At 31.2% G+C, this 21,436-nt stretch overlaps 1 protein-coding gene across 1 annotated transcript in view; it reads right to left on the minus strand.

Moving 5' to 3' along the window:
- LOC129751381 (neural cell adhesion molecule 2-like) overlaps positions 1-21,436 on the minus strand; it is an 86,275-nt gene that overhangs the window by 15,582 nt on the left and 49,257 nt on the right. The window contains exons 6-7 of the mRNA XM_055746858.1: positions 17,573-17,829; positions 7,677-7,735 (exon numbers count right to left, since the gene is read on the minus strand). Coding sequence (XP_055602833.1) covers positions 7,677-7,735; positions 17,573-17,829 — 316 coding nt within the window. The remainder of the gene's footprint in view (positions 1-7,676; positions 7,736-17,572; positions 17,830-21,436) is intronic.

Below are 21,436 nucleotides of genomic sequence, written 5' to 3' on the forward strand. Positions count from 1 at the left end.
CTATTCTCTGATTGAACATTAATGATTTAAGGTTGCGTAAATAAGTCAAAACTTTCAAACATAACCAATGATATCACAAATATAACGAAACGTCTACGATCATTTTTTTTTATTCGAAAAAATTTATTGCCTGGCTCAATAAATTTTTAGATATTTTTTATGATTTCATTTGTTCTAATTTTTTAATAATTGTTCACGATCTACGATAACTCTATTTCAAACAATATCATAAATTTGTGTTAATCAGTTCAGCAGTCTATAATACGATATTAAGGAAAACATATCAACAGACTCAAGAGATTTTTATTTATTTTATTTATTTACATAGTATTCCGTCTCACGACATAACTTGACGAATATAATTCCTAAAATTCACTCGGTCCATGGCAACCGTTCTCCAATTTTTCCCGAAAGATTTTTATAGACAATGCTAAAATTCCAACGCCTGGTCATATGAATTAAAAATGTAACATCAAAAAGTCACAGAAAAATATAAATGCGCTGAGGTACAAATTTTTAACATCTGATGCTTTTAAAAACAACTCAGAATTCAGAAATATTTTTAAATATCTTTGCTCTGAATTTTCAAGAACAATTTAAATTGCCAAATAGAACTTAAATTTTTATAAGATTTGTAAACTTGATTGAATGTTTTTAGTTAAATTTAAACGTGATTGATTAATCCTTATCGAACCACGAATAATGAGTAAGGATTGAGAATGCAAGACTGTGCTGAGGAATTTGAAGGTTGCAATGATCTTTTTTTCAATTCAAAGTCCTTTATTCAAGTTAATGTTTATACACATGTGAATTTTTAATGACTTTTTTTTCTATTCGAAACTCAAATTAAAATGATAAGAGTTTTTAACATTATTTGAATAACTAATGCTTGAAATCATCAAACGTTCATTTAAAATCATCACATTTTAAATGTAATCGAACACATTTGGAGAAATGAATAGTTCTCATTTTTAAGGTTGACTTTTAATTTTTTGGCAGTAATATGAAACCTATATTCAACTTTATTTAGCATTTGACTTTAAAAAAAACATACAAAAAGCATTATTTCCACGTGAAAAATTCATACAAATGCATCATTATTAACGACGAAAATAAGAAAAACTGTAGGAGAAGCCATTTTTTAGAAAAACATTTTGCATTGAAGAAAAACTGTTTGAATTCCTTGATTAAAATTTTTTTAATGAATTTTGTTCAGATTCTAAATGACTTTAATAAACTTGTGGAAATTTGTGACTGTCTTTTTATATGAACTTTTTCGGTGTAATCTAAACTTCAAAACATGAATTAACTTATACCGGATCCCAGATTTAAACCATATTCTTGTTTGTTCTGTAGCCAAAATTCCTTGCCAAAACGATATTCGTATTTATTTTATGGATTTTCAAAGCTATTTTATTTGCTAATAAGGCTGGCACAAATATCAATTTCTTCTATTGTCACTCCAAACTTCCAAAAAACAAACCGAAGGGGAAAAAAAATTATGTTAAAAGTATTTTATGTACATATTGTAGAAAACTCATACATCCGAAAGATAACAAGACCAATATCAAACTTTGGAAAATGGGAGTTCTTCTTCTATCTTATTCTTTATTTTATTGAATTTTTCTAAAAAAAAAATACTTGATTTATAGATTTTGAGCAATTATATAGCATGCAATTTTGGTGCATACAAGCTCTCGTGCAATTAATACAAATTTACTATCCCCCCTGCCCCCCCTCGAGATGTTCCAACTCCGAGTGACAAAAGTTGGCTTTGAAATTTGTTCCGGCCTCAAATAAATTTTAACATTTGCTTCAGATTACCGAGAAATAAAGAATGAAACATAAAATGTTTTGGATATAAAAATTTTACAGTCTCAAAAAAGTATCTTTGTTACTTGAATCTGTGGTTTAAAATTTTTTTTTTGCGTACGATCAGACCATGAAATAACTTTTTTTTTGTTTTTTCCTTCATTCCAAATTTATAACATGTTTTGATTAGTTTTCTTTTTCTATGATTTTTTTTCAATAAAATTCTCTTCTGGTTTTGTGTAGGGGGAACTTGTCTATGGACGGACAACATTGACTTTTCGAAAATGCATTATCCTTATTATGTTTCAACACCTTGGAAATAAAATAAGTGGTAGCCTGATATGGTCTTTGAAATATGGTTATCCAATCTGTTAAGGTAAACCAATAATGATAGGCATCAAAAGGTTCTTCCTAGTAGTACGGAAACGATCGCCTAAGCTTTGCATGTACATATATTGTGATCATTTTTTTTTTTCAGCTCTTAAAATGTTAATTGCACACAATCGTCATCGTTTATTGGTTATCTTTTGACTACAGTAGATGTAAGATAACAAAACGGAAGCTCAAATGAAATATTAGGAAAAATTATAAAACGCGGTTTTTCTATGATCTATGAGAAAATGTTCAAAACTAAACATTATTTCAACATGAAACTTTTTTTATCTCTTTAACACCCTCAAATGGCAAGCAGAAGATAAGGATTCAAAATCAAAAATATTTTGGTTCCCTGAGAAATATTAAGTTTTGCTGTGTGATCACGCACAATTTCTCTCTATTTTTTCAAAATAAATGTTTCATTCTAGTTTTTCAGAAAAAAAAACATTTATGAGAGACTTCATAGAATGTTGAGTATTCAAAAACTCGTACTCACAAGACCTGTGCAAGTCATTTAATTCATTTTGCAACGTTTTTCTTCTAAAGGTGACAATTTTGGTGAATTAATTTGTGGTGTCCGCCATAGACAACATTTATGGAAATGAGTGAAAACTAGATAAAAGTATTCCTCTTACTACATGAATATGAAGCGTATTTATTTTTTTTTCTTTTATTGTTAAGTGATCATTGTATTGATACTCGTCAAATCAGTGGAGGAACTAATAGTAGTAGTAGTCAATTTTAAAAATTTAATTTGATCTTTGAAAGGATTTGCTGAGGGTTAAGAAATTTGTTGAGATAGTTTTATAATAGGTGTTTGATATTGTCTCAGTAAATTTTCAATGATTCTTATTATTTGGTCAGGATTTGAACAGAACAAACAAAATTCCACCAGCATTTTTTCGAGACACTTGAAAATTTACAGAAAATATTTCAATCAAGAGTCCTAATCTTTGGTGCTAATGAACCAATATCAATGTTTATAACGCAAGTTATTCATTCCAGCCAAATACATTTGCTTTTTTTGCTCTAGAACGTGAATTACACGAGATCCTTTTTCAGTTGTTTCTTTTTTTTTTCTTGGCGCTCAGTTCAGTCTGGTTGAAGGCCGGCCATTTAATTTGTACTTTTAAACCCAAATATTTAGTATGGCCAAAATATTTCAACTTGAATGTACTTTTTAAATTTGAATGAAGGATGAGAAGTTTTTTCTTCATAGTCGTTTAAATTTCTGAAGTAGACTGTGAAAGATTGGTGTTTCCCATTCAATTTAATTGCCAGGTACCAATCAAAATGTTATTTTCAATTTTATAATTATCTATAAGTTAAGAAAACAAAATCAAACCCCTACAATTACGGTTTGACATCAATTTTGAAATATTTAACATGATATTTCAAGTACGTCTTTTGGATTTAAAGTCGTGACTTTTTGCTTTTAGAATTAATCGACTTATTTTGGCGAATTTAAAAATTAAAAAAAAACCAAAATTTATCAGTTGTCTAGTCGTTACGAGCTACGGTTACAACTCACTTATTACTGGGCATGGTCTTAAAATAGGGTGAGCCACGGTTTGAACCAACAAGTTACTTTGAATTTTTATATTTTTTGGCTCTTCAAATAACACTTGTTCTTAATTTGTAGATCATACCTTATTGTAATTTTTAGCTGATTAATGTAATTCAGGAAATGATCGATAATTTTTCAACAAGGATCATAACATTTTTAAAGAAAAATATAATACAAAACCATATCAGACTTATTTATGTGTTGTATATTTGAAATTTTTCATGTTTTATAAGTCGATCAATAGCAGTCAAAGTAAATTAGAATCATCACTTAATATGATTTAGAGGCTTTTTTAGTGCATTAATTTTTTTCAATTTATTTGAACATCCTCGCATTGCAAGCACATTATTTTCTGGTTTCAGATATCATTTGTTGAACTTTTTTTTTATCAGATTTTTAAGGTGGTTTTTAAAGTAAAAATTATTTAATTTGTTAAATATTACAAAGTTCTATTACATCACCCTCAGAAGTTACAGTTGCAGTGTAAGTAAAAAAATACTTTGAAAAACAGATTTTTAATTTTGAAAGGTTTTAGATTGGACAAAATGGTTTGCAGTTTCCAGAACAAAGTTGGGTAAAGCCAAGATCTACATTTTTTACATACATTATAATGATTTTAGAAGTAGCTGAAACTCTGTAGAAAACATGCAATGTATTTTTAAGTGATTTTCAATTGTTTGTGCATCAAAGCTGCAAATTATCGCCACACCATCTTTTGTGTGATAATTTTTGATAATAAACGGAACTTTTTACATCTGAAATTAGCGTGGAAATAAGTAAAGTTAGCTGAGTTTTGATTGATTGAAAATTTTCTTTTTTGTATGAAAATAATCTACTTTTCACAAACTTGAGTCATGAAATTAAATTTTAATTCAATGAATAAAATGATTTTTATGTTTTCATAGCGATAATTTATAATTTGTTCAAACTTTAAATTTTGTCGCTCTAATTCGAATAGCAAAAGAAGTTAGCATTTTTGTTATGAGTGGACCCCTTTGCAATTAATTGTGTACTAAAATTAACTCCTTGTAAAAATGAACAATGTAGTCGAAGACAACAAAAGTCTATCTTTCATGAATAATTTCGGTTCCATTTGGCTGTTTTTTTTTTAAACGGTTTTTCTTAAAGTCTTTGGATGAAATATTTGTCATACTTAAGGCTTTAAGAGAAGCCGTTTTCAAAAGAAATTGGATTCAGGGGACCAAATTTAGTCATGAAAAACTGGATTTTCATGTTCCTCCCGAACAAAATGTCTCAAAATCCCATACAAACTTTAGGCTCGTTGGGCGACCCCTTTCCGTGGTTCGATCTGGCCCAAATTTGGCATGAGACCTTGTACGCATAACATTCCACAAGCTTGAAATTTCACATACAAACTTGGGGCAGTCTAGTGTGCATCCAAATTAAAAAAATCGGGGATCCTAAATAAATTCTAAAAATCTTTAATTTTGCATCAATACATTTTTTTAAAGGAAGCAACCAGAAAGCTCAGGGGAAAACTCTCTAATCAGACCCTAAGTGTCAATTTTACACTCCTCGCTTAAAAACGCTATACCATCAACTGGGGCAACATGCAACAATTTTCAAATTCAATGGTTTCTAAAAAACTTATGTTCACAGTTAATCCTACCCCTTATGCATCAAAAGTTGTAAGGATGATGGGACATCTAATTTGCGTAGTTAGAAAAATTATTGGTTTCTTTTGTTATTTTTAATTTTCTAAAAACCTGCGATTTTCACCCACCATAGAAAATGGGGTAACTTGCAACAAACTTAGTTTTTAATGATAAATCTTATGAACACGTATGAAAATTTATAGTTTTTAATATATTTGCGATGCCTTAAAGACCATTACGCATTAAAACTTCAATTGCAGTAATTTTTGGGTGTGTGGAATCTAATTTTTACATTTTTTTTCTGAATATAAGGATGCTGCATTTAGGGGTTAAATAATACATCGAAAAATTCTAAAAGCTGAAATCATAAAAATAAATGTTTGGATGAATGAAAATTCAATGTATACAAACGCTTGATGCAAAACATTCATATTCCAGCACATGGAAACGAGATTTACAAGGTTTTTCTTTGATTTGCATTTTGTTGCATTTCACCCCAGACACCTAACTGAATTATAAAAATATTTATTTAAAAAAATTGGGTGATTGTTTGAAAAATATTTTTACACCAACAGTGTTGGTATAGCATTAGGAAATTAGTTAAAAGTTTGTAGGTAATATTATCAAGCCAATCCGTCATACTGCGTAAAGTTTTTTTCGGCATCAAAAAATGTCCAAATTTGTAAATTTATTGCTCGATTTTTCAAATTTTAGATAAAAATAAAAAACTTAAAAAAACTAGTTTAAGATGCGAGAAATTTTGTCATCATAATTTTGTTGTCATTTAAGATAACTTTATTATAATACATTTAATTAAAAATTTATTCAGAGTCTTGTTATATAAATGTTGCATCTCACCCCGCTGTTGCATGATGCCCCGTTTGACGGTATATCTCATGTTTCTCAAACGATTTTTACATAAATTATAGTTTTGGAAACCTAGCAATGTATCTTAAAATTTTTTCTTTCAGAAATTATTCACCTACAATTCAGTTTTTTGTTATTCAAAGCTTAAGAAAAAAAAATCCGAAAAACATGCTTCGGAAAAAAAGACTGTAGATCAGTTACAAAATGCAAAAAAAAAAAACAAATTCACTAAGTGTCCAAGAAAGCCGAAGTTAGCAGCTATACGTTGTACATAAAGATATTTTTTTTTTATTTTTTCAAGATAATGACCACAAAAAATGTAAAAAAGTGGTGTTAAAACCGTACATTTCAATCAATGAATCGTCAAAATTGTTAAAATCACACCAGATATATTTTAACGGTTCATTGATTGGCATATTTTTGCTTTTTCAGATTGTCAAAATACGAAACACAAACATTTCGACGAATTTTCAAAGGTAGCTGTAGTTCAAATTTTTTGTCAATATGTAATTCTTCAATGTTTCTTGCATATACATGAATTCAACTTTGCACTGGATTTTGAGTTTATAGACGCGCGATTGAATTTTTTTTGAGCATCCCGTAGCTAATCTACAGTCTTTTTTCGAAGCATGTTCTATCAGATATTTTTCCTTAGACTTTGAATAACGGAAAACTGAAGTTTTGAGCTGAATTTTATCTGGAAACATATGTGAACGATGTACAGCAAAAGGTTTCCAAAACATAAAACGTTGAAAAAATTGTTTGGAAAACAAAATAAATTTATTGGTTTTAGAAAGGAGAGTCAAATTGCTACTCCAGGGACTGTAAAGGGTAAATTTTCAGGGTCGGATGAGGGTTAAATCTTCATTCCGAATCCTACAAAAATCATAATCTTCATAATCTGATACAAGTTTGCTTTCAATTAAATTACACATATGTTTTTTTTCAAAATTTCTCTAACCACAGCAGCCCAAATTATCAAAAACGTTTTTTTTTTTTTGCGCACAGCTTATACCGTATTTGTTTTCTCCCCTCAATCAGTGTTCCACCGTACCCGACAAAAACAAACACAAATCGTCGCCAGTGTATTGCTACCTCACTCACTCACACGCTCTCTCGCAACACTGGCAAAATTATCGGTGGGCCACCGTTCGTAAGCAGAACTCCGACAGGTCAAAACCAGTGCAACACCGTCCGAATAAACAAACAGTTTGACAGCACCTAGTGGTGCACCAGTGCAACACTAGTGCAACACTCGGCATAAACAAATACGGTATTAGAAAAAACCTTGATGTTGGTTTTTGATGGCCATGAAATGATATGTCACAATTAATTAAAAACAGGCAAATATTGATGATTTTATGCTGTTTTGCCTCTGATCAAAGTCAAAATAACCTCACTTCCCTCCTATTGGACAAAAACCTTCAATCCAAACTTACCTGTGTTTGACGTGGTGAAAAGAAAGCTTTCGGAGAAATCGCTCCACCCGTACCGGTTTCTGTGGGATGTGTTTTGGGGTTTTATGTTTGTGGATTTTTTTTTGTTTCGAATTTGAAGGGGGTTGTATGTTATCCCCGTTTGGTGTTTTCCATTTACAATGTGGGAGTTGACAGTCGGATGAGCGTTGATTAAAAATCACGTTGATACAGTTAGTCGATGTATGTTTGTGTGCCGTTTGGATGAAAATAAAAACATTTTTTTCCGTTTTCGTTTTCGTCGAATGTGTTGAGCCCGATAAAAGTCCCATCGTTAGCAGATCCATCGCCATGGTGGTTTATCCCGGGTGACAAAATCCGGCAGGATAGGCAGCGCGGGTTTTTAATTGCATTCCATGGAAAATGGCATTCGAGCGATGATGGTTTTTTGAGATATTGAAGAGAAGAAAGTAATACAAAGAAATAAATTAGAATGGTTAAAGGTTTTTAAAAATGAAGTTATGCAAAGAAAACACTCATACGTCATTCGCCTATTAAAAATTATTATTAAAATATGTTACATTCACTCTTTTTTCAAAATAGATTTCAAATTTCTTGTTCAAGGACGAACAATTTTTTTGTCTGTGAGGTCATCAAAACAACTATATTTATTAGCGATAGCTAATTGTTACTTTTTACTTCTCATTTTCCTTAACCGGGAAAGTACTTATTTGGCAATGAGTGATATGATACTTCTACCCCGTACCCAATTTTAATAGTCTGGCTCCTTCGTGTAATGATGTAAACATTTGTACCGCGTTAATCATCTTCACTTGTCATCAGCAATCATTGATCCATTTTTGTCAATTGCGAATTGGGCACAAAGCATGTGGAGAACCATAAAAATCATGTTTTGGTTCTGCAAAATGAAGCAGCAGAATTCTTCAGCTAGATGAATGTATTTTAACGAAATTATAATTTCAGCAAGGCTATTTGGAAATGAGCATCGACGTTAGTTTTAAAATCATAAATTCTTCCGAAGCAAAATTGAGAGATTAAAAGATACACATGATCTTTCCAATCATCTTCAAAGACTATCAAACAAACTGAGTCATTCATATTTTAGATTTATCGATGATCCATTTTTTGTGGCTAAAAGTTCAATCCCGTTCTTCCTTCCCATGACCGACCAATGACCAATGATTCTTTCCGAGCGAAACACACCAAAGTGGCTCACTCACGTATCAATGAACTCCTGTAAGTGTATGTGTGAATGTGTGTCTGTTCTGTTCTACCTTCAATGTCCTTCAAAGCTCATGTGCACGTACGTCCTCTATAGTGTGTTCGACATGTGACAATGCTAATGTGGTTTTCTCCTGTGTTCCCGTTTTTCACAACATCTCTGCGTTGTCTGAGTCTCGAACCTCGACCATCATGTGGGAAATCCCATACAAGGCATTAGGGTTATGGCGAAAGGATGCCATCGACTGGGATCAGCCCCGAGTTCGTTATGGGATTCATCCTGTAGCAGCAGAAGCAGCAGACGACGAAGGCCGGGAGATGTTCCGTTCAGTGTGTGGCTTTGAACTCTGGATGGTGGCCACACACACCGGATGGTCGGATGAACGAACGATTCCAATTGAATCGAATCGAATCGAACGTCATACATCATTATCGGATGTGCTGCCATCTGTCGCTTTTGCGGCATTTGCGGAAAGGACAAGGATTGGCAAGAATGGAGAGCGGCAGAATGCTTTATGATGGCCATGCACTTTTTCTTGTCTGAACGGATCGGCTTGGTTTTTTTTCGGGTGGCTCCAGAGAGTGGTAAAAAAATGAACAGACATTCCCATCGGTGTACGGAATGGATGAATCGGCTATCCTTTGCTGGTTTTGAAATATAGGATCAGAAGAACGTGCTTGATTGAATAAAAGTGAAACTTTTCAGTAGCACTTTTGAACCGACTGGCTACCAACTGTTTCTAGTCTGGTGCCGTTTTTAATGAAAAGGTTCCACACATCCATCGATGATGACTTTTATCAGTGACAAATTATTAGGGTCGTCTATCTAGCTATAGGAGTGGATTGAGGTATCAGATATGATACAATTTTAACAATTTTGACAATTTTGACAATTTTGACAATTTTGACAATTTTGACAATTTTGACAATTTTGACAATTTTGACAATTTTGACAATTTTGACAATCTGGAAAATTTTGACAATTTTGACAATTTTGACAATTTGACAATTTTGACAATTTTGACAATTTTGACAATTTTGACAATTTTGACAATTTTGACAATTTTGACAATTTTGACAATTTTGACAATTTTGACAATTTTGACAATTTTGACAATTTTGACAATTTTGACAATTTTGACAATTTTGACAATTTTGACAATTTTGACAATTTTGACAATTTTGACTATTTTCATAATTTTGACAATTTTGACAATTTTGACAATTTTGACAATTTTGACAATTTTGACAATTTTGACAATTTTGACAATTTTGACAATTTTGACAATTTTGACAATTTTGACAATTTTGACAATTTTGACAATTTTGACAATTTTGACAATTTTGACAATTTTGACAATTTTGACAATTTTGACAATTTTGACAATTTTGACAATTTTGACAATTTTGACAATTTTGACAATTTTGACAATTTTGAAAATTTTGACAATTTTGACAATTTTGACAATTTTGACAATTTTGACAATTTTGACAATTTTGACAATTTTGACAATTTTGACAATTTTGACAATTTTGACAATTTTGACAATTTTGACAATTTTGACAATTTTGACAATTTTGACAATTTTGACAATTTTGACAATTTTGACAATTTTGACAATTTTGACAATTTTGACAATTTTGACAATTTTGACAATTTTGACAATTTTGACAATTTTGACAATTTTGACAATTTTGACAATTTTGACAATTTTGACAATTTTGACAATTTTGACAATTTTGACAATTTTGACAATTTTGACAATTTTGACAATTTTGACAATTTTGACAATTTTGACAATTTGGACAATTTTGACAATTTCGACAATTTTGAAAATTTTGACAATTTTGATAATTTTGACAATTTTGATAATTTTGATAATTTCGACAATTTTGGCATTTTTGACAATTTTGACAATTTTGACAATTTCGAAAATTTTGACAATTTTGCCCAGATTTTGCCGGGTTTTTTATTCAATATCCTGCTTTTTTCGGTCCGTAAAGTGCGGGAAAATAATCTGGCTACCTTATTATAAATGTTTGAAACTGGTTTTACTTGAAGACACTGATTGTTATTCAAATCGGTAAAATTGCCTTCGAATTAAACATCTTGTTCTTTTCGAAAGATTTTTAATTATGTTTGTTTATAATGATTCTTGTGATAGTGCTCAAGCAAAGGGAAATGACCAAATATGCAGAATATCTAAAAATAAGGTTTTATTCAGTAAAGTGTAAAAATCTTAATTTTCAATTTTTCCTGGGATCCAAACATTTTTGGAAAAAATATCGTTAGATTTATCGATTCCCGGGAACACTATGATGGAACTATCAAAATTGTACGCTATTTGGTATATTATCTAAATATTCTATCACATATCTTACAATGTTTTAACAATACTTGGCTTATGATATAGCTCAGTTGGCAAGTCTGTTGTCTCCTGAGCCGATGTCCGTGAGTTCGAGCCCAAAAGTAAATATCGAGCACGGTACAACTGTGGATAAGTTTTTCAATAACGATCCGTCAACTGTAACGTTGATAAAATTGCGAATGCCATAAAGATAGTAAAACGACTATAACCGAAACAAAAAACAAAGTTTTAACAATACGAATACATATCATTGATATGAACAGCATGTTTGGTACCGGAACACTTTTTCGGACAAACTTTGAAACTCGCGAATTTAAACTTTAACTTAAAACAGCTTTTATTTCGGTTTGATTTGAGGGGTTTTATTTTGGCGATGTAGTCAATACGGCGGGTTGATTTGGACTGATGTGTGTCTACACTTGTGTTGTACCAAAAGTGGCGAATGGTGGAACAGAATATAAAATAAATATTTCCTTTCAATATATATTTCACACATTTACATTTTGTGATAGTGTGAAACATGGTCGTAGGAACGGGGGGGAGGGGGGGTTTTGGGGGTTTAACTTCCCCCCACTCCCGTGAAGGTTTAAAAATGCCAAGCAAATTTTGTTTGCTAAACATAAAATTTGTAATTTCCAATAAAATTTTGATGAACAACTGAAATGATTTAAGAGTATCAACAGTGCAACAATCTCATCTCTAAAACCTCACAATTTCCTTCCAAGACAACAATTCTTCAACAGTTTTTCAAAAAAAATTCTCACTTATTAGTAGTAATTCAGTCCCAAATTTTGAACCCCAACACTAAGCTTACCATTTTGTCCGGATTTTGATCAGATTTTCTCACTCTATATGCAAAGTCAAATGAAAATGCAGTTTAGTCATTAGAGTTCTGTATCTTGCGTTCAAATGATTTTTTAAAATAAATTTTGTCAAAATAAACACAAACGATTTTTTGGAAACCTTAAATAAGATGCTGAATCGGCCGATGTGTTTCAATAAAATAAAAACAGTTTTCCACGTATTTTACCTCTTGATTTCAATCGAAAAAATCCAAAATTTTCCTGCAAATTAGCCAGATTTTGGAAAAAATTTTGAAACAATATGTCCTTATTTCGCAAGGTTTTATGATAACATTGCCTGGAATTCCCAATCTCGATACTTGGGGAAAAATATCTAGTAAGTATCCAGTTTATTGTTCTTGATTTTCAGTAAGGATCAGTTTCAGTATTAAAAATTCAGACCCTTTTTAAGATTTGGATCTGAAATGTTTATCCTCAATCAATCAATCAATCGCAGAGTTGAAACATAACAAAGTTTCATGAGTTCTAAGTTGAAAAATTTAAACTTTTTCATCATTAACAATTTTATTTTAATTCACAAGTTCAATAAGAACAAATTTGGTATTGGAAACCATAAATTCAGAATCAAATAATAGATTTCTCTTTAAGGGTTCTGATATGAATTTCACTTTTCGGTTTCTAATTCATAGGATTTCTTAATTGGAATTGAGATTCAGGTTTTGAATTTGGGTTCAAATCGCAGAATTTAGACTATGAACTAAAATCGTATTCAGATTTAGCTTAGATTTAAGTTTCAAAATCAATATTAAAATATAAATGTTAAAATTTCATTTAAGATTCAAATCGCAGTTTCACAACTTAGATTTTTTATGGAAAATAAAAATTTTAAATTCAAACATCAGTTTAGAAACAGAAAACTGTTGAAATTCGCATATAAAAAATAAGATCTGGATTCATTTTAATTTGTTTTTTTGTAAAATCTAGATTTTAATTTTGAAAGCAGTTATCACTGGATTTAAGATATGAAATATAATAAATGATAATTTTTTTACTTGTTTTTTATCCTCAGGTAAAAATGTAGCTGGAAGTTTTATTATACATATATTGCAGGTTCTTTGAAATCAAAGGTTCTAACCAAAATCTTTACATTTACTACAATCAGAGTTTACAAAAGTGGAAAATTAACCTTATTTGAACTGTGAACCTAACTTTTTTACTTTCATGCTTAAAATGGTCATGTTTGTGGTTCAAAAGAATTAGCTTGCTAATTCAAATGAGTAAAAAAGTTTTTTTTTCTGAATGAAGAATTCAACATCCTATTTTTTATTTCAATTGTAGTCGTTTCTACATCATTTTGTCACTCGGGACATTAATCAAAGATGCAGTTGGCGAAACAGTCATTTAAAGACTTATCTGGAACAATTGTGTTAGATGTTTACTCTTGGGCCCGAACTCACAGACATCATCTCAGGGGGCAATTGACTTACCAACTGAGCTATATAACAAAGCTCAATATTTTTTAAAGCTTAGTGAAAAAAAATTGGCTACTCCTAGGCCTTATTTAAAAAAAAAAACTTTTAATGCAAAACAGCTTTAATGTGAATAATTTGTACTTAAAACATCTGTATATGTACATTTTTCACTTGTGCATGCATTGTTCAAGCAAAAATGTTATAGGAAAAAAATTGTCATGAAACCTTGGTTCTTCCTAAGGCCCTGGTGTAAAATATAAAACGAGAAAAGAGTATAATTTTTACTTTGTGTGCATCTTCTCCCTGTACTGAACAGAGCATATTTCTCCCGAAAGCTCTTTTAGGTTGCTTTCGGGTTGGTCTAAATTCCCGCCAAAATGTGTCAATATCTTTCTCTACCACCACACGTCACATCAAGTATAGATTCATCTTGATAAATAAGTCAAATTGTCACTTGAATATATTTTACAAATTCTGCTCCATATTTATTTTATTTATTTATTAACAACCTAGGCTAAGCCTTTTATCTGAATCTGAACATTAAATAAACATCGACCACATTTTAATTTGTTATAAAACACTTCTTAATACTAGCTTTAATTTGGATTCTGGACATATTCAAGTTGATTTCTATTACATATGCATTGTTAAGTGCCATAATCATGTACCTGTTTGATAACTGAACGGTTCATGCTACGCAAACTATTGCGTTCTTCGTTGGGAGATAACTGTGAAACCAAGTTCGGCATATTAGGCCTTCCACTTGCCAAATTCTTCAAAAACAACGCGTTAATTGCCTTCCTGCGATTTTCAAGCGAATCCAGCCCGACCAGCATGCACAGGGCCAAGGTTGACGAAATCACAGAAAAATCTTTTTTATCGCAGAATTTTGAGCTAAATTTCGTCACAGATCACAGAATTTTTAAAATTTTCAAAAAGTTCACAGATTTTCTTAATTTTGTACGTATTTTCAAAATTATAATTTTTTTTGTCATTTTCAACTTTTTATTTCTGACTATAATTCATGAAAATATGAAAACAAGGTAATATAAATTGTTTGTTTTTTTTCAATAAATACCTACTGTAAGAAATTTCCAACTTCTTCATGTTTGACATGATTTTCCTATGAACTTCATAGAAAAAGCGTCACAAAAAACCGTCACTGAATTTTAGGCTCAAATCACAGAATTCGGGAGTTTTTTTTTTGTCAAAAACACAGAATTCTTTTCGGTAACCTTGCACAGGGCTCGATAAACCGGCATTTCCTCTTGTCATCCAAGGTTTTTCAGCGCGTATTTGAAAAACTTCTTTTAGACTATCTCCAGTATATTGACGTGAAGGTTGTAGTATATTGACGTGAAGGTACGGTTACCAAACAATGCTGCCGTACTCAATTAAAGTCCGCAGTAACCCAACATAAATTGAGACGATTGTGTACAAGTCGATCAATTCATTAAGAATTCAGCTGACCATTCTAAATATTGAATTTGCTTTGGCTACCACTTGCTTTCTGTGCTTCGAAAAATTCAGTTCTCTGTCTATCTCCACTCCAACATTTTTTACCGACATCTTACTGGTATTGATCAAGCCGTCTTCGAGGCCATACTCATCGATTATATTCGATGTTTTCAGAGAAAATAAAATAACGCTACATTTGGATGCGTTAATTTTTAATCCATACTTTTGCAACTATCTGAAAATCGGTACAATGCGTTTTGCAGAATCGAACAATCCTTCTTGTGACGAACAGGAAAGAATATTTTCAGATCATCTGCTTATATCAGCACTATAACGTCGTCCAGAACTTCGGAAAACTCGTTCATAACAGTTATTAAAAGAAGGGGTCCCAAGTGACTCCCTTGTGGTACACCACTGTTAACTGAGAATGAATCAGGTCTGAAATTTCCCGTACTGAATTTTTTCAATTAGATAAGAATGTATATATTTAAGGCAGTTACCATCAATTCCATTCTTACTAAATACGGAGAGAAGAGCGTTGATTTCGATCAAATCAAATGCCTTCGACATGTCCGTGTATATTGAATCAACTTGAAGTCCTAGCAAAATCCACTGTGAAGTTCTCGATACAAATTCGCAGAGATTGGTCACGGTCAACTGCCGTCTCAGAAAACTAGGTTGAATGTCCGATTTTTTTTTCTCCAACCAAGGGTACATTCGGTCGTAAACGATGCTCTCGAAAAGCTTTGGTATAGCAGAAAGTATCGCCACTCCACGATAATTTCCATTAAAAAACTTAGAAGATCTTTTATGTATCGGTACGGTGTGCGAAATCTTCCAAAAATTCGAAAATATCCCATAGTGAAGTGAGACCATTATTTTTGGATTCATCGAGCAATAAAATTTTCATTCTGACATCTAAAATCGATATCGTTAGCTCAGGAATAACTTCCTCTGGATATTGATATTCTTGATCACTTGGTAAGTCATTCGAACAGTGTACACTTCGAAAATAGTTTACGAATAGTTCTGATGCTTCTTTCAAATAATCTGCTTTATCAGTGTGATATAAGACATATTTTCAAAAGTTTTTTGGATCAGATTGGATATTTCTTTGAAGATTTTCAAGGTACAAGCCACTCTGGGCTCTAGCTTAGGGTTACCATATCCTGCAACGCCATGAAGAGTACATTGAAAATATTTTCAAAATTGTTAAGACAAAGCCATTTATTCAAAACCATGATGTTTTAGGTCATTCGAATAGCGGCAATTTGTTACAAAAAATGTGACTTAATTGACAAATGCTCAGTTTTTTAAGGTGGATTATTCAAAGTTTTCGATTTTATACTGAGAAAGCACACCGAAGTTGATCAAATAACTGCATTTTTAAAAGAATTTTTTTAGAGGCGTATTTTTTCACTTTTCAAAAACATTATTGCTGATCCGTACGCTTTTGATTTGTGCACTATGCTTTTGAGTAAGTTGTTGTTATGCATGTTGGCTTCTGTTCAGGAGTTCATTGCATACTCAAAGGTGCTAGTTTTGAACGAAAAATCGAGATAGAAATCGTGAATTCACTCGTTATTCCTTCCATAGAAAGCCATCATGTTAAACATTAAACCAAAGAAGCGAAACTGAAGTGTTGTGCAACGAATGCCTGAAAAGTTGGATTTTTTGTAATTATAAGAATACAATCTTTATGTATGGGAAGAAATAAGTTAATTTATATGAGAAAATTTCATTTAATTCCTTTCACCAAAAAAAGAGTACATTTGGTAGAATTTTACATAAAGAAGAGTACGCTCATGTTTCGATCGAAAAAGAGAACATGTACTCTTAAAAGAGTACGTATGGTATCCCTACTCTAGCTCCATATTATATAGATTTATTGGAAGAATGGTACAAATATTACGCATTACGAAATGAATTACTGCTCCCAAATTTCGTTTGGACGTTAGGCTAGTTCACTTTCTGATTTTTTTCGCTGAAAACAATGGAGCATACAGGGATTGATACTCTTTAATTTTCAAGTACTGTGATTAAATTTAAGCTCATTGAGTAAGTGAGTAACGTGCGCTTGGAGATTTAGTGAAAAAGTCAATTTTTGAAAGTTTCTAAGATGATGAATTTATAATGCACGGTGATTGGTATTACAAGCAATTTCAAGGATCATTTTAAAAATTTTATGTATTGTAGTGAATAAAAAAATTTAAAATATTTCAGTTTGTTCAACTTTCTTTCCAGATTAAAAATGGATTTTATCAGTGTCTGAACAAAGAATATTAACAAATATCAAAACATAAAACTGTTCTGTATTTATGGCTTAACAAACATCTTCTTCAAAATTCCCATATGTTTCTACATTCCCTATGCTCTGTTTTTTTTTTTTCAAAGAAAACAAACTTTGAAATATCATAATTGATTTTGCTCGATCGATTCAAATGTCTTATGATTATGGTGAGTCTTTTTTAATTTATGTTCATTTTCCCTTCTGTTTGGAGAATGATCTCGAGAAAATCATCTCACACGCACACTCATTCTCATTCAAAGTCTTCAGAATCCAGGTTAGCAATTACCTCGATTGTACCCGGGCCTCGTACTGCTGATCCGGTTCCAACCCCCGCAGCAGGTAGCTCATGCCCTGAGTGTAGTGATGCGAGTAGGGAAAGGCCGGCAGCACCACATCTCGCCAGTCCGTCCGGGACCACTTGTGATGCATGTTGTGACCCCCGTAGCTTCCGCTTCCCATCCCGACGATGCCACTTCCGCCTCCGCCCCCACCATTGAACGAGTACGCATCCATGGCGGGGATCTTCCGGTCGTATTCCAGCATCTGTACGGTCGGTTCGGAACGGTTGTTCAGTCATGCAATTCCCCCCGGAGGGACAAGAATGATGCAATAAAAATCCAGACAAATCCGAGTTTGCATGTGTGATGTCCAGCAAATACCGTCCCGACCACATCCGGTCCAGTCCAAATAGAGACGTTTCCGGAAGAGGAGAAGACGATGATGACGACGATGATGATCGTTCGATTTGACCGGCCACAAAAGTGCAGCAGACGACCAGCACCGGTTATGGAATCGGGAAATTAGAAAAGGGAGGAAACAGAGAGGAAGAATGAAATTAATTTTGTGTTATTATGATAGGTCATGTTTGATCTTCAGGGAATGATAAGCGTTAAGGATGCATATTTTGAATACCTTCTGCAGTTCTTTTCATCTTAATGATGGATAAGTATTCTTCTTTAATATTTTTTTAATCATATTAATTATGTAAAACTGTAAGAACAATTGCTTTTTGTTATTCAAATGTTTTTGATAAAGGGCAAAATGATATTTTTTTTTAAGTATCTGTTACAGAATTGTCAAGTAAAAATTCCAAGTTTGAACTGACATCAAAGACAAAGAGAATTTTTATACGATTCCAACAATCCCAAAGCTTATTTTGACTTTTTTGAAAGGCTAAGTAGAAATATGAAATAATTATTTCATCAAACTTTTCTAATTTTTGTGATTCTTTATTCGAGCAAGTTGAAAAAGGTTGAGAGAAATGACATTTTTTAATACTGTGAGTCAAGGCCGTGCGAACTGGGTTGGAGGGGGGGGAGGGGGGGGGAATTAAAGCTTTCCCCACTTGCAATTCTTACGAATGAAATTTTCAGTTCATGAAATGAAACTACCGGGTGAATGAAATTATAGGGTGCAGAAAGGTGTTTTAAAATAGGTGTTAAAAATTTTATCAGAAAATTCTCTAGCCTCCAGCGGAGTTCCATGCCATCTCACTCTAAAACCTACAGTCTGGATTAGAGGATTTTCATTTTACGATAAAATATTATATTGACAAATCGTTACCAATGTTTTACAGTAAACTTAGAATAGCAATTACATTGAATTTATCTTCACGGGTAACGATTTTTCTTGATTATGAAATAAAATGAAATAAGTCTTGTCTTTTTAAACCCCTGCCTTGCCCTTGAAGGTGCTATTCAAAGAAGTGTAAACAAGTTCAGAGTCCTTTTTACCTTTACAATTTATTCAAATTTACATTAACGTATCGACAACGTTGAATCCACGTGACAGATATTTAATACTCGAGATAGTCATCTGAATTAGCAAATAGAAATAGAAACTCCATTATTTACTTTAATGATTTGAAAAAAAAATTGAAAAATAAAAAACGTATGTCATGATACACATTCTACAGATAAAAAACGATTTAAAACTCAAATTTTTAAAATCTGTCGTTTGTTCATCTTTATGCTCAAAACCATGTTAAAAAAGGTTTTTATAAAATATAAACTTAACATTTGTGAATATGTTTTTTAAACGGCATCGTATAAGTATTCAGAAAAATTCCTGCAATAATGATGAAATTCTAATATCCAGCATTGATTTTCAAATTAATTCGTCACACTGAAAAATCTGCATTGCACTTACATATTTTTAAGTTTTGAAGAAAAAATGACATATTCATTTTCAAATTAAGTCTTCAAATAAATCTAAATTCAAGCATATTTAAAAAAACCAAATTTTTGCAAATTTGAAAAAAATTGATTTCAGCAGAATTTTGATGAACCTTCGCTTCGAAGTATGAATCCCTTTTTATTTATATTTTTTTCAAATCTTTTTTTTTCGAATCGATTATGGTTTTGGAATTTATTTATGAAAAATGATTCTAAGAACACAGTTTTGAGCGTAATGAGTGTAATGTTTTCTTTATTTGTGAATTATGTTTGTTCATAGATAAATGTTTAAAAACAAATTTGGATTATTTTTTCTGACCAGTTTTATTAATGAGCTATTCAATTTCAATTCAATTTGAAAAATGTTGGTTTTTATCGATATAAGTTTTTATGGTGTTTTGAACGAATATGATTTATTTCAAATATAAAACTTGATTGTCATAAATTCCGAAATTTTGTTTTTCAAATTTATTTTGATATCAAGAATTATTTGAGAAATAAAAAAAATCTACTCTGACTTAAAATCAATGAACAATCTAAGAATAGAAAAATCTTCTTCCTTTCCAATCTGAAATCGATTTAAAATTCACATTTTTCCTGTTTGCAAAGAATCTAGGAGCGAATTTTGGATAATTTAGTGGCGCTGCAGCGCGCTGATCCAAATGAATATGGATTTTTTCCTTTTAGCTCATATTTCAAGATTATTTTCGCAAATACGTCAAAATTCATTAACTAAATTAACAATTACAAAGATTTTGGCTGTCAAAGATTTTGGCTTTTAAAGATTTTGGAATCAATTCAATGATCTAGTTTCCCGAACACTGCGAATAATTTTGACTTTTGAGCAAATAGTTAGGTATTGAGTTGTTACATGAGTTATCGAATACTCGAAAAGACTTTCCTGAATGAGGACAGATTTAGTTTTTATTTGATCAATAATATTTTAAAAAATAGAAGAATTTTTTTTAAGCGTTGTATTTCGAAAATCTAAATATCTAGAAAAGATCTGCATTCTTGATTAGCTGGAGAAAAGTAAATAGATGCTAAATCTGTATTTTTTTCCAAGTAGGTTGTTCAGTAAATCAGTTATGGAAGATATGTTTTAGTCAAAAAATTTAAAAATTAAAAGTGACTAGATATTTGAAAAAAACCTGGGGTAATTTTTGTATAAGAAAATTTTGATAAAAATTAATTTCATTTTCGATGAAACTTGTATAATTTATTTATTTTTTTGGGCACTAAACTTTCTGCATTTAGTTTTAATTCTGGTTTGTTCGAAATCTGTTTTTTAAATATGAGTTTGTATTCATTAGATGGTGTTTATGATGTTTTGAAATACATACCTCAAATTAACTATTTTTCACTTTTCTATATAACAAAAAGCAATGTTATTTTGATATTTTTTCAGCCAAATAGCGAAAAGTTAATATAAGTTGTAAACTTTTAGTAATATTTTGTTGTTGTTTATTTATTATAACTTTTTTGAAATTATATCACTTTTATTTTTTTTCCAAATCTAAATAATTGTTCTTAGTAGCAAGATGTTTTTGGAAATTAATTTCTTTTTTATTGAGCGTACATGATAGTGTAATTATTGCTCACTGAATAGAAAAAAATACGATAACTTTCATTAAATTTTAATCATGTCTTTGCAAACAAAGTGAAAAAATACGGACAAAATTCTGGCGTTTTTATACGAAATTCGGGTATTTTTGAACGAATCCGGGCAAACCGAAACTTTTCTAAATGTTGTTACAAATATTCGTGCAAGTTCTTGATAAACAGGGATATTAAGCAACCTCATTGTATATAATAATCCAGGTTCAAGTTATTTCACATCAGAAACTTTTTATTTTAAATCTTTACTTTCGAAAATAAGTCTTTAAAGGTACCAATTTTTTGTGACGTTTTAAAAAAGGTATTTTGAAGGTTTCATATTAAAGATTTTTTTGATGTATTTAATTTAATTAGCAAAC

This window comes from Uranotaenia lowii, chromosome 3 (genome assembly GCF_029784155.1).
Source record: "Uranotaenia lowii strain MFRU-FL chromosome 3, ASM2978415v1, whole genome shotgun sequence".
NCBI lineage: Eukaryota > Metazoa > Arthropoda > Insecta > Diptera > Culicidae > Uranotaenia > Uranotaenia lowii.